Here is a 14176-nt window from a genome sequence, read left to right as displayed (position 1 = left end):
AAGGCCAGTGTGATCTCACCTCTATCATCCACCACCACACATCCCACACTCAGCCCTTCCTTGGTGCTGTGTGTGTTGGAATTTTTACTGGTTTGCTTGTTTGTTGTTTTCTCAACTTTCTGAGTCTCCGTTTTCCAGTCACTGTAAGCCTCACGTTTTGGGTGGAGGATATGTTCTTTCTGCACAACTCATCTTGGGGGGAGCTGCCAATCCCACTTACAGGCACACAACACAAGTGGGACTGATCGTGTCCTTTCCAGGAAGTACTATAATCCCAGAAGGGAGAGGAAGTCTCTTCTCTGAGGCCAGTCTCTGGGGTGGTGGAGTAATATATGCCTGGAGCTGTCTGGGAACAACCTGTGCCACACGGAGAACTCTTGTTCCTCTCTGGAGGGAAGGAAGCCAAGTACAGAGAGAAGCAGAAGCAAGAGAGCAGACACGCAGACACACACACACACACACACAGAGAACAGACTAAGTGACCACATCACGAGTCTGTTGCATCCCCCGCCCTTCTTCCTGGTTTCCAGAGCCGTTCCTTTTTGTTTGTTGTTTTATGTTTTTTGGCTTATGAATTCAACTTGTGTCTCCCTTACCGATGAGTATTCAGCTCTACTGTATTGCTGACAGTTCCCTGAATTCCGTGCTGTCTCCTTCTTGCACTCTCTACGGGTTCAGACAATGTAGTGCAAGCCATATGAAGTCCAGTGGGTGCAGGAAATTGGAGACTGGCTCTTGGGATCCATCCTCCTCCTTTCCTCAGTTCCCCTTCAGACACCACCATGTGGCCACGTTCAGCTTGGCAGGGAGTATCACCCTGGACCTTCTCCAAGCTTTGTCTTCACCACCTCCCATACCCTCTCAGTCTCTTGGCTCCTCTTTGCCCTTCAAAGTCTGTCTCCTCGCGGGGCCTGGCCCCTCATATATGTTGACATCTGCTTCCGTCCTTCTGGTTTTGCTTCTGGACAGGGGAACTTAGACACTGTGGGCTTCAGACCTTGATGCTCTGTGGACTCAGGGCAAGTACCCAAAGGCCTCCAGCGCTGTAAAGATGAACTACTGGGGGCATAGTTCCTTCCCTATTATTCCTGAGAGAATTAGCCTGTTTCCTGGCCTTGAGGTACATTCAGGAGTAAGCAAAGGCTTAGGGACCTTTCAGCCTCTGTTTCAAGTATGTGCCAAGCACCTGAGGTGTTCAGAGGAGGAAGAATACAAACGGCAGACAGGTTCAGGGGACTGGGGGATGTCGAGGACGAAGCAGAGTTTGCACTGGCTATCAGCGAGTGGGCGAGGCTAGACGTAGACTGGTGATGGCTATCCCAGGATGGGGTGGGCCGTGAGCAACGGTCTTGCAGAGGCCTATGTGACTCACTTAAGCATGAGGAGACGGGGCTGGTAGCCTTTGGCAAGTGACAGGAAAGCTGATGTTCACTGAAAGGTCTTGAATGCCCAGGATTTTAACCATCATTCTCCGAGACTGAAAGGGCTGGGGTTGATTCAGGGCCTCTTCCAGGAGAGCCGGTTGGTTATACCTACTCCCATGGAGAAAGAGGACTGGGAAGCCAGGGCATACACCTCAACCTCCCTTCCGGGAGTTAGCAGAAGGAGTGTCTGCTCCTTTTCACTCTTCCTGCACTCCCACCTTGTCCTGCCTGCTCTGTGACCCAGGCCCATGGTGGGCTCTGACTAAAATGGATGACATCTTCACTTCATGACCTCAGGGGCCTCCTGTCCCTCTCCTGTCTCTGTTCCTGTCTGTACCAGGCACCACCCAGCCCCCACTCACTTGGTGGATGGGCTGGTCCTCAACAATCCAATTCTGGGGCTTTCCAACCTATAGCTGTCTTTTATTCCATGACTCATTAGAGATTCTCATCACTCTTCCACTTAGGAAGCCCCTAAGTGAGGTTATGGGCTGTCTCCTTTTATTGTTTTGTCCTCAATTTCCTTCCTACCTCAAGGACTATTCGGGTGGATTCACGTTGCAGAGCTTCTGGGCCAGCCCAGCTGAATGGGAGGAAGTATCCCAGCATGCCCCGTGCCTGGTGATTCTGCTTCTCTGCAGGGTCAAGCCAAGAGCCAGAGCGCCACAGACTCAGAGCTGGAGGGAGCAGACAGGCGGCCTCATGCAGTGGCTCCTTGCAAAGATCTGACACAGACCTACCACTCACCAGCTGGGTGACCCGAAACAAGGGACTTCCTGAGCCCTAACTTTTTTTTTTTCCATTTATAAAGTGGAGCTAAAAATACCTACCTTGCAGGGTTATTAAGAAAGGTAAATGGGCCTTATAATAAGTCTGATGTTTAATTACTGGGAGCTGATATGGTTATTTTATCCCAACCTCCTTGAAAAAACAAGGCGGGCTTGCCCAAGGTCACGCACTGCAACAGTCATAGTTCACCCTGTTTTCCTCGCTGGGGTCCTTCTGCCCTACCCCATGCTGCGCCCTCCAAGTGGGAGACAACAGGCAGGGGTGGAGGAGCGTGACGGGAAATGCTCCTGTTCTCTGATCATCTCCTGAGGGCTGTGGAGCAGTGGCAGGGTTAGCAAACCCACCCCAGGGCCACTTCCACATCAGTGGTGGAGAATAAAGGAACTAGGGGAAAAGAGTCAAACAGAAGAAAGCACCTGGAAAAGACGTTTTTATGTTCACTTACATGGAAAAAAATCAAAGCATATAGCACAAAGATATATGTGTCTCAGAAAATTCATCCTCATGAACCTGTTTGTTCAACGCCGTTATAATTCGAGAGTTGCCCCGCGAAAGTCATAAAATCTGGGGCAGAGGGTGGGGAGGGCCTGCCAAGGGAAAGGTAGTCATTACACATTATTTCTTTTCTAGTTTCAGATAATTTGGAGTTTAACCTTTTCCAGCAAGTCGGAGTTATATAAACAGATGCCATACTAAAATATTGTGTAAAAATCTAAAACTCCTAAAGCATGATGGCAAAAATATTTTAGGAAATAAACATTAGGGTCTGGTAATATCAGAAAATACAAATAGGATCATTTGAGCAGTTCTGTGTCTCTGTATGAACAGCAAAGGACGGATGTATATTATGGATGTATGAAGAATAAAGCATTTGGTCTGCACATAACTTAGGGTAACATTTCTGAACACTGACTTTGTGAGAAAACATGAAGGACATCTTACACTCAACAACAATGGTTAAAGGAAGAAATTACTTTCTGAAGGATGCAGTGGGCAGAAAGCCAAGGCCTTTGTTTTCAACTCGCTCTTAACCGTGCTGGGATGTGTTCACACTGCATGGGGTCTCCTGCAGAATCTATAGCACCGATAGATGGATCAGATTTTACTTTTGATCTGAGTCCTTTATGTCTTCAGTTTTGAGTGTATTGAGGTATGTTTTCTTTGGCTGCTGTTGTGACGGATGTGTAATAAAAAATTAATATTTACAACATTTAAACATTTTCGATTTCAGTGTTGGTTCTTCACATACGAAAAATTGGAAAACTCTTAAGAATCATTGGAGGGTCATTACTTCCTAGCATCTGTCATGAAACTGTTTTCGATACACAGAACAATTAGCCTATTAGCACAGCTATATGCTTTCTGGTCCAGAATCTTCCCTGTGCTCAGTGGGGAGGCCAGTCCCATGACAGCCATGTCGGCGGTTCGCCACGCTTCACAGTACTTATCCACAAGACGCACTCCATGGGTGCTGGAGCCGTGCCAGATGACCTTCTGGGGCCTGCAAAAGAATTGTGTCACGTTACTTTTGACATGTCACTTCTTTGTGGCCTATCCCATCGGTGAACAAACTGGCCTAAGTAATGAACCAAGTCAGACTCCTGAGTCCTTCATGGTCTGGCCCCACATCATGGTCAGACCCCACCACTTGGAAAGTTGCTCTTTTCGGCTAGCTGAACATCCTGTATTCCGACCAGACCCAGCTTGGACTTTCTCAGCTCAGACTCTCCACTTGTGTGAATCTGAAACTTTGCTCATAAGGTCTCTTAGCCTGGAGTAGCTTCTCTCTCATTTTCAGATCAGTGACCCCTTCTCATCTTCAAAAGTCCATTAAATGCTTCCTTTTACAGGAAGCCCTCTTAACTGTCAGCCCCAAACAAGGACGAATCTTTCCTCTGTGCTTGTGTCATCTTTATCTGTTTCTCCATTTTACAATCACAGTGTTCTGTCCAGAATTGTAGCTGGTTCGTGTCTGTCTTCCCCTGTAGACCATGAGCATTGTAAGGGCATGGGGTCATGTAGTTTATTACTGTGCCTTTCATGGGGGGCATCAGGCCTGGCAAAGGGTAGACACTGAGGAAAGCTTTGCCAGTTCATTCTGATCTTGATGAGCACACGTATTGAAAGAATTAGAGCACAGCTCCCACAGCACAGGGTTAAAGGGTCACTAAGAACAGCGTTCCTTACCAGGTATCGAGTGCCTACTGCATGTTGGACAGTCTCATACTTACCATTTGATGCTCACAGCAATCCTAGGGGATAGATGTGATTATTTTGACCATTTTACAGACGAGGCAGCTGAGGCTCAGAGAGTGGGAGAACCTGGAAAGGTCCTTTATTAAGGTACTGGACTCAGGTCCCCTGGCTGCGAGGCCAGGACTCTCTCCATGGCCCTCAGCTGGCTCACTGAGGCTCAGTCTAGCAACAGCCCAGAGGGGCAGCTGGTAAAAGCATAGCATTGTTAGAATGTCTCTTAAAACAGTCTACAGCCCCATATACTTTGAGGGCTTCTACCTTTACTTACCAGGAAGGATCTGTCATCACGTCTCGGCCATCAAACGAGTATATTGGAACATGTGTATTGAACTGACCTCCGTGGCCAGAAAAAATTGAGTCCCAATTATTGAAAAGTACTTGGCCCTATGGAGATAGAAATGCTACATTGGAATTCTTCTGCCATCAGCCTGCAAACGGACTGGCTATTTATTCATTCTTCAAGGCCCGCACACCACCTCACACCAAAGCCACCAGCCCCAATCCCAGAGCCTGGACAGAGTGGGAGTTCAGGAGCTGTTTGTGGTTTGAGTTCATCATCCATCCCTGAACCCTTGTGGTTTTATGGTCCTATTTCTTGTGGTAATTTCTCTTATCATATGTGTATGAAGGCTGCTCCCCAACCAAAGTGTGTTTCACGTCTTCACTAATTTTTATCTTAAAAATCTTATACATATACACCAAACTCCAAATCTGTGCCAGGCCTGTGTCAATCTACACTGTGGGTGATACAGAGATGAATCTCTTACTTCTTTTCCTGAAGGAGCCCAGTTGCCTTCAGTTATTTGTATGCCAAGAATACCAACAATTTGGGTGAATGTGGCAGAAGAGAACCTCAGGAGAAGGGATGGAAAGTGCCAGCTATGGGGTCAGGATGGAACTTGCTAGCCTCAAGGTACCAAACTGGAGCACTGGGGTCACAGGGACTTAAGGGTCTCAAAGCACTTTTGAGATATGGGGAGAGGTCAGGATCCAGGATGGGTCTGAGCAGTAACTGAGCTGTCCCTCTGTAGCCTTAAAGGAGCCAGCAATTTCCATGGAATAACAGGGGGCCTACAAGGTCCTGCCTGGCCAGCGAAAGGGGGCAGAGAAATGTCTGGCAGGTTTGGGCAGCTTAGATATGCGGAGAGGACCAAAGTAGGGTGCAGGATGACGTGGCTCCGCTCTGGGACCAGTGCTAAGTAGCTCTTCTCTGGTGCCATCCAGTCAATGCCCTACAGAAAGCAGCCTCGGGCAGAACTGACGGCCCTGGACTGCGAGTCAAGGAAAGGAATTCTTGTTGGCAGTGGCTTCCGGGCAAACTCTTTTCTCCCTCTGAGCCTCAGTTTCCTCATCTGACAACCTGAGGAAAGAACAACTCCCTCTTTTATTGGAAGTACTGTTACGATAATGGATATACAGTAAACATTTTAAGAGCTATGTAAGCGAAAGAGGGGATTATTATTCCTTCCTTTTGTCTGCCCCAAGAGTCGTACTGTCCAAGGGCCACTATAAATACAAGGAAACTGAGGCGCAGAGAGGTTAAACGGACCCACCCAAAGCCACATAGCCAATCAGAGGCAGGTGAGGTCTCGGACCAGCACACTTCTGATGATGTCAGGAAGGGGCAGTTGCCTACAGACTCTGTGGAGACCAGTGTGCCCGGGAGACAATGGGAAGAATATTTATTTTTACCTTGAGGTTCACTATTGGAAGGCTATATCTCTCTGCTTTCCTCACAACCGTGGAGAGGTCTTGCAAATGGGACGATAAGAATGCTCGATAGGTGGACAACAGTCCTGCAGCCCTGGCCTGCTGGAAGCACTGAAAGTCAGCTCGAATGTCTCCAGAAAATGGCGTGTTCAGAGCGACCAAGTGCAGCTGTAAAAGGGAAGTGAGAGAAAAGACAGTGCAGTTAGTTAAAAAGCAAACCCCAACCCCCACACCCATCTCATGTTCCTAGTAAGATCCCAGACTTGCTGGGATGGAAGGTGCTAGAGGTCATCATATTCAGCCTCCACCTGACAGTGGCATTCCAGCCCCAGCCTGACCATCTCCAAGGCAGGAGAGCTCAGATCCCAGGCAGGCTGCTTCAGCTCTCTGAACAGCTCTAAATGGTGGAAATTTCTTCCATATATGAAACAAAAAACAAAACAAAACAGAGCACTTCAGAGATCTGAATCTAGTGTGCAGGCCATTTGCTGGAAGCTTCTGGGTATGTCCTAGTTCAGCTTCCAGAAGGGTTTTGAATGGCTCTGGTCCTGGATCCCAGAGCTACACCAAGCTTTCTGACCTTGCCCTTTCATCTACTTCCCCAATAGGCCTGGGGCTGATTGTGAGAGGCCCAGAGGGAAAGGCACTGAAAGGAGAAGGTCATGACGTTTATTGCTAAGACTGCTGGGCAGACCCTTTTAGAAACTAGGGGTCGCACGGTAATTCTAGCCTTGCATTCCTGCCACTTTGGTCAGCAGCCAAAATAAAAGTCCTTCCATAGTCTTGTTTTCTCCCACACTTCCTCCCTCAAAACCCATCCCTCGTTCCCGGCCTTTGTGCTGTGCCCTCTGGAATAATACATTCTGTGGCGTGTGTCCAGGAGCGGTCCTTTCCCTCCTCGATGTCACCTCAGGAGTGGCTGTCCTCTCATCAGCATAGAGCTGGGAGGGCTGGTGCAGACCCTGTGCCCAAGTCTCCAGAAAAGAAAAATATTTCAAACGATCTCAAACCAAAGGGCATGCAAATGAGCCCTGTGTGGCGAGGCGGGAGGTGGTCGGTGTTTCTCTCGCACATCTGCACTGTCTCTCAGGTCTGAATGAGACCCGGCACCAAGCCTCTCTGTGGCCCAGCCCCAAGTGCCACCATATTGGCACTCTTCTGCTCCTCCAGCGTCCACCCGGTTGGGCACAGCTTGCCGTGAAGTACAACATCCAGACTGCTCCACGCAGTCCCTGCCCGTCTCTGGACCTTCTTCTCCATTTCACCATCCCCTTCCTGCCCCATTTTGAAGAGAACAGACTCCAAGCTCGCAACATCCCCCAATTTCCTCCTTTTTATTCATCCTTGTTTTGCCTGTATCACCAGGCTGGATAGAGGTCCAGGTCAAGCACACCACCCCTTCCAACTGAGACAAGACTTCCCCTGCAGCCCTCCTAGCAGCAGCCCTTAACATGGGGAGGGGGCTACAGCATGCTGCTCACTCACTGCGACCACCTCCAGGCCATCAGACTTGTAGTCTCACATACAAACTCTGTCCTCCCCCCTCCCATGTATCTGCAGACTGTAGCACCTGAGGCAAGAGGCCCTCTGGTCTCATCATCTTCCAACCAGTGGGTTTCTGGTGGCCACACCCAAGGGCAGTCACAGGAGGGTGGTGTCCCCATACTAGGGGACACCTAGGAAAGGTGCAGAGGTGAGCACAGGGCTTCCCTGCCATGCCTCCAATCCCACCTATCTCCACTTCTCTTTCCTTAAAAAAATACATAGAGAACTGTCTGGAATGATGGCTGTTTCTGAATGGTGGGACTGGGGGCTTTGGTGCCCTTACGTCTATATTTCTCTAAGTGCCAGAACATTTTTTATGACGAACACACTATCATTTTTATGAAGACAAGAATGTTTCAACAGTCAAATGTTAAAAGGGTGATTCTGTGGATGGTTGTAGTTTTGGTAAAGTTACAGCGATGTCCCGTTTCCTTCTCCATTCTTTTTATTTATCATCCAAATGTTCTAAAAATACAGATTAATTTAGAATTTATAAAATGTTATTTTAAAAATCCTTCAGCCACTGCCCTAACTTCTCCCCTTCACGGCTGAGCTTTTGGTAGGGTTACCTACACACGCCTCTCTTTCCTCACCTCACCTCCCATTTATTCCTCAAGCAGAGGCAATCTCGTTGGCATCCCCTCATGCTCCAGAAATGCTTTTCTCTGGCTTCTAACTTTGGAGAACACCATTTAGTTCTTTTGATGGACCTCCTGGAAGCATGTGACGCGGCTGGCTTCTACCTTGTTCGGCATTCTTTCTTCCTCTCTGGCTACGGCTTCTATTTGTTCTCACGTTTCTTCCATCAGTTCCTTTTGCTTCTGCTCCTCACAGTCCAAACTCTTCTCAGGGTGCAGATTCTCTTTTGGGAATCCTAGCGCCCTCCCTCACCATTGCCAGGGCTCGGTTGAAGACTCCCAGATCTGTATCTCCAGATAAGGCCCCTTATCTGCCTCCCTCCGGGTGGCCTCCACTCAGGTCTCCTACAGGTGCCCGCACTCACTGGGCCCCAGATGAGGTCCTGCCTGACAAGTAGCAGCACTACAGGAAACCCATTTCTGGTGGCTGCCGAGCCCGTGGCTTGTTTTTCGAAAATGTCCCCACAACGCTCGCTAAAAAGAGTGGCCTTAGGTCCCATTCAATCTCCTTCTCTTGGCTGCTGTTGATCTGGCTGGGAGTGGGCAATTAGCCCAAGAGGACCCATGTAGACTACCTCTCCCCAGACTCTGAATGGGATGAGGTAGCACTGGGCTCTGCAGCTGCAAGATCACATGGAGCGGAGGCCAGGATCAGCGCCATGGCAACCCAAAGTGGTGTGTGCGAGCTTTGTGGATGTAACCTACATCTGCGCGTTGGGGTGGGGGCGGAAGGGAGGCGGGAAGAAAGACCCTTGCAGGAGCTGGTCTGTAGAGGGAGAGGAGCAGACTAATAGCAGGGACAAGAGTCCACAGACCCAGTTGTACTTCCTGCAATTGAGTGCCAGGAGGTTCCTGCAATTATCTGAACAAAATCTTCACGTAAGCTAGTGAAGGAAAAGAGTCAGAATTTTAATTCTGGTAACAAAATGATCCTTGGGAAGGAAACCAGCACCACTCAATTACCCAAGCAGAAACCTGGGCATCATTCCTGATTTCCCTCATCCTTGCTGCCCCGTATCCATACCAGTGACCAAATCTGTCACTCTCCTATCTCTTTAATTTCTCTCCAATCTTCCTACTTTTCTACATGTTCACTGCTGTGATCCTGGTTCAGATAAAACAACAGCCACCTAACTGTCTTTGGGCCCCTGGTCCTGTTCCCTCCAATTCATTTGTACACTGTAACCAAGATAATTTTCTCAAATGCCAATCTTATAGACCCTTTTCTTGTTTAAGACCCTCCAGTGGCTGCCCAGTGCCCACTGGAAAAGTCAAAGTCCTTAGCTTGGCTTATCAGCTCTCGATGACAAGTCTCTGCCTTCTGCAGACTCACCTTCTCCCTTCTCTACCTTGAGCTCTGCCTCTTCGGCCAGACTGACATACTTAAAACTACACAAAAGCACACTTCTCTCTCTTGCCTCCCTCTGTTCCAAATCCCCTCTGCCTCAAATGCCCGCTCTCTTCCCCCCACCTGGGTCTCTCCTTCTCTCAGCTCTCCTTTAGGCCTTAGTGTAGAGGTCACCCCCTCTAAAGATGCCAGAATTCTTTGATGTTCCTCACACCCCCAGCCCCCTGTGTTGGCCTCGCCCCAATGACTTACCACACTACTGTAACTACCTGTTTTTTTGTTTGCCCCTCTCTCTAGTCTAGATGCACCTTGAGGGTGGGAACTATGTACCACGCACGGGGCCTAGCACACAGTAGACACATAGCTCAACATCTGCGGGATAAATGCATGAATTGTACTTACTGCAGGCCTCTGGTAATTGACACTTGACAGAGACATCAGTGGAGGCTGTGGCTGATGGGGCTGTTATGGGAAAGACCAAAACAAACAGTCCTGAATATGCATTCAAACTGTTCTTCAGAGTACACGGAGGTTCAAGAGTGATGTCTCTTGAATAGATACTTTAAATAGCTTGCCATTGTTTTGGGGGCCGCTCTTAATTGCCAAGAGTTTCATGTCCCCATGCAGAAATGATCCTCAGAAACGGAGGGGACATTCTCAAATCTTTTACAGAGAACACTAAACCAAGGAAGAGGAAGACCCATGTTTCATAGTCAACACATTCACTTAATGGAACAGTCAACTCTTCAGAGCCTCGGTTTCCTCAGCTGCAGAATGGGGATGACAAGGCCTGCCTCAAAGGGTTGCTGTGGGGCTGAAAAAGGGACAATGGAAGCTGCAAATGTTCTCAGGCAAAGAAGTCTCAGAGTGCAAAAACTAAAGGGCTCTTCTAGATTGCTTATGCCGGCCATCATTTCACAGGTAAATAAACTGAGGCTGAGAGTGGGCAAGCCTCTTGCCCAAGAGGATTCAGCTATGATGTGGAAACAGCAGCTCTCCTGCCTCTGGGTCCAGTTCTTCCTCTGCTCTACTAATGAGAACATTCTGTTGGCACTTGGCAATCTCTGGGCTTCCACCAGATACTAAACCATGCAGAGCTGGCTGGCCAGAGCTTGGAGAGCTTGGTTCTGGACAGCAAGGGGGAATCAGAAGCTGCTGCTGCTGAGGGAGGGAGCGAGAAGTCAGGCAGGGCAACCACTCACATTGCTGGAGAGCGCAGGAGGCGGCGGGCTGTCCTCGGGAATGGGGATCAGTTCTCCCAGCTTAAGGAAAACAGGACATCGAAAATGAGACATCAGCTAGAAACTGTTGGGCTATTTTCAAAACAGAAAAATGGCGCTTCCAGGGGTTGGTTGTTATTTTTAAGAGGGGATTTGGAGGCATTTTGTTAAGAGAAGCTTAAAAATTACCTGCAATTTCTTCCACCCATCTCGGACACGAATAAAGAAGTCTGTGCTGTCCCTCAGGTAGATGAACGTCCCTTCGATAACCAAATGTGCTTTCTGCAGCATATCATCCATGCTGCTAAATGCCGTAACCTGTCAGGAAATTTTAAATTCCAGACAGTGCAGTCACCATTAGAGCGGTGGTACCATCTGAAAAATCGGCCTTTGCAAATGCAAACAGGCGCCATCCCCCGAGAGCCAATGAAAAGGCTCACTGTGCCTTAGAGAGACATGTACCTTGGTTAATAACCAAATGATATTCTTTTCGAGGAAACGAAAACATGAGTTGGCTTAGAACATAAATCGAAACTGTAATAAATAAATGAGAACAGAAAGATAACATTCCGTGAGCGCAAAGACATTAAAAAGCTGTAAACAGAGTTATCTTTGTGGAGTCTTGGCATTAGCGAAGTCGCGGGTCAGCTCTGCCACTTCCTTTGTGTGAGCCGCTTAGCAGCACTGACATTAATTGCGTTTACCTCATGCTACTCCTTAAAGAGTTTCAAGTTTGTTTTCATTTGGAATAAGAAAGGCAAGCCAATGAGCGATGCCAGTTAAGTTTTGAATCCGTTTTGCCCAGCTGGGTAGTTGTAACATTAAGTACATGATAGAAAATCACGGTCCGCAATTTCTCTGTCTAGGAAATGGCCGAAGATTAGACATCCATCTTGGCAAATCCAGGAGCAGACAGAGAAGCTGCAGAAATCTATCAAAAAGCATCAAGTCTTAAAGAAATTATCAGGCCAAGAGAGCTTTTACCTTTCGTTTCAACTGAGAAAGGTTATAAAAAATTAATTTTCACCTAGCCTTGAAAATAATGACTCTGTGCAGCAAGATGGCTCGGAAATCCCCCAAAGGCGCCAGATATCAAAATTCCGTCGTCTGCTGGACGGTTTTTTCATCTGGCAGCCAAATTTTCCAGTTAAATCCAGCCAAGATCCAAGAGCATTCCCAGGACTCCTGACATCCTTGTGAGGTATTTGTCCCTCTTCCTGTGCATCATAATAGGGTCTGAGTGCTACCTCCCCCCTGCGCCAGTGGTGTGTAGGGTAATGAATGTGCAAGAGCCATCCTCTGGCAGGAGAGAGAAGGCTGAATTGCCCAGGGCCAATCGGACCAGCACAGGACCTGCTGCCATATTGTTTCTACTCTCGTGCTTATGTTTTTTGATGTAATACAATCGGTTCCTGTTACAGTCTAGTGAATTAAGGATCAGGAGCGTGGAACCAAAATCATCAATGGTTTTGTAGTCTGTATCTTTTTACTTAATAAGTCACCTACAGAGGTAATACATGCCCTCCGAATGTGGAGTTGTACCGATTCTATTGCCATGGAGGCCTAATTCTTACATAAGAAGTGTGCTGGCCCCTAAACGCTACAGCTGAAGTTCTAAGTAAATCCACCCAGAGCAGAAGAGAGAATACACATTGATAATAACACTGACCAGGTTTCTGGATCCGGGAAGCCCTGGCTGTCCTGGAGGGCCGGGTGGGCCTGGAAGGGCCACAGCTAAGACAAAGCAGAAAAGACAAGTTACAAAAAAAGCACACTCTCTGAAAAGTGCCTCAGATGTCTGCTGGTCACTGAGGGGAGTGTTCACCACCTTATTCGGAGCTCTGCACTTTGCAACTGCATCTTGTAGGGGGCTGGGACTCTGCCACATTGGCAGGTTTGGGAAAGATCTGGGGTTCTTGACTGTAGCCTTGCAGGAAGCCACGCTAGGACTTCTGGGTTTTGTAAGTGAATAAATTATTGGTGCTTCTGTTGTTTATATAGGTCAGTCTGCGCTGAGTTTCCAAATATGTCCTGACTCACGCAAGTTACTTCACCCTAGAGACAAGCCAGTAACTGCTACACGGAGGCCAGCAGGCTCAGAAAGAGGAAGAAAGGTGCTGGGGCTGCAGGAGGGCGGGGTAGTGCAGCGACAGTTTAGTCACCTGTGAAATGTAAACAAGCGTTTCTCCTTCACTGGGCTGAGGTGAGAACCGAGAAAAGATACACACTACATAGCACCCAACCAGGGGCTCTCAGCGTTTGAAGAGTCAGTGCCCTCTTCCCCTAGAACAATGCACATGGCTGTGCTCTCCTTCTACCTCTGTAACCTCCCAAAATCTGCAAAGCTCTTGGCAGTGAAGGATGTTTTCACAAGTCCCAGTAAAATTACTGTACGAGATTTTCCAAGTCACGTAAGCAGGTCTGCAGTTCTGGCACAGGACCTGAAAATCACGACATAGGTGGTGAACGTCTAGTGAGGGGAGGGTCAGAGGACTTGGATTTGGACCCCAGCCTCGTCTCCCACTAGGATTTGTGACCTCGAGCAAGTCTCTAACCTCTCTGAGCCTCAGTGTCTTCATCCATGAAATGAGTTTTATAGTAATATCCATTTCCTCTCCCTCCCGGGGTTGCTGTGAAGATTAAATGGGATAATTGGTATGAGAGCATTTTGTAAACTGTGGGTTGTGGGCATTACGTGAGGGGCAGTCCTTCAGCGGAGCGAGGAGCCGTGGGCAGCATCCCATACAGAGCTGCTATGAACAACCGATTCTCCACGTCCTGTAATATCCTTCCCCCTCCTGCAACTCCTGCTCATCCTTCAAGGTTATGTTGGCACCTGTGGTTTTATCTGCCTAGCACCTTCCTTTTTTGTGGGACTAGTACCCTCACCCTCTCTTGAGATCTTCCCCATCCCCTCTACCACCATTTGGATTCAGGAGGCACTGCCTCGTTGTTATGTGACCGCACCTTCTGGCCACAGGTGACTGGCCCAAGATTGGGTATCTGGGCCAGGATGGGTTAGACAGAATTCGATCCTACGTCCTCCACCCCAGGACCTCACAAACTAACACCAAGAAGGAAGGCCAAGATTTCTAGCTGATTGTAGAAGCTCTGAGTTGTCAGTAACCATATTTCCCATCATGCAAAGGATGTGGTCTGTGGTGAAGAAGCACGAAGTTAGCATACAGAGAGAAGCCATGACAAGAGATGGCCAGAGAATCCTCACAGGGGTTGAGTTCCCGGTTC

The 14176-nt window shown here is 48.3% G+C and overlaps 1 protein-coding gene across 1 annotated transcript in view; it reads right to left on the bottom strand.

Annotated features, from left to right (window-relative positions):
- Positions 1–953: 953 nt before the first annotated feature.
- Positions 954–14176, bottom strand: part of COL15A1 (collagen type XV alpha 1 chain) — a 110662-nt gene continuing 97439 nt past the window's right edge. The window contains exons 35-41 of the mRNA XM_049627200.1: positions 12600–12664; positions 11120–11248; positions 10913–10972; positions 10113–10172; positions 6162–6347; positions 4738–4853; positions 954–3714 (exon numbers count right to left, since the gene is read on the bottom strand). Of these exons, the coding sequence (XP_049483157.1) occupies positions 3501–3714; positions 4738–4853; positions 6162–6347; positions 10113–10172; positions 10913–10972; positions 11120–11248; positions 12600–12664 (830 nt within the window). The 3' untranslated portion in view covers positions 954–3500. The remainder of the gene's footprint in view (positions 3715–4737; positions 4854–6161; positions 6348–10112; positions 10173–10912; positions 10973–11119; positions 11249–12599; positions 12665–14176) is intronic.

The sequence above is a fragment of the Panthera uncia genome, chromosome D4, assembly GCF_023721935.1.
Source record: "Panthera uncia isolate 11264 chromosome D4, Puncia_PCG_1.0, whole genome shotgun sequence".
In the NCBI taxonomy this organism is placed as follows: Eukaryota; Metazoa; Chordata; class Mammalia; order Carnivora; family Felidae; genus Panthera; species Panthera uncia.
Note: the sequence above shows the minus strand (reverse complement) of the source record. Positions and strands in the feature narration are given on the sequence as shown.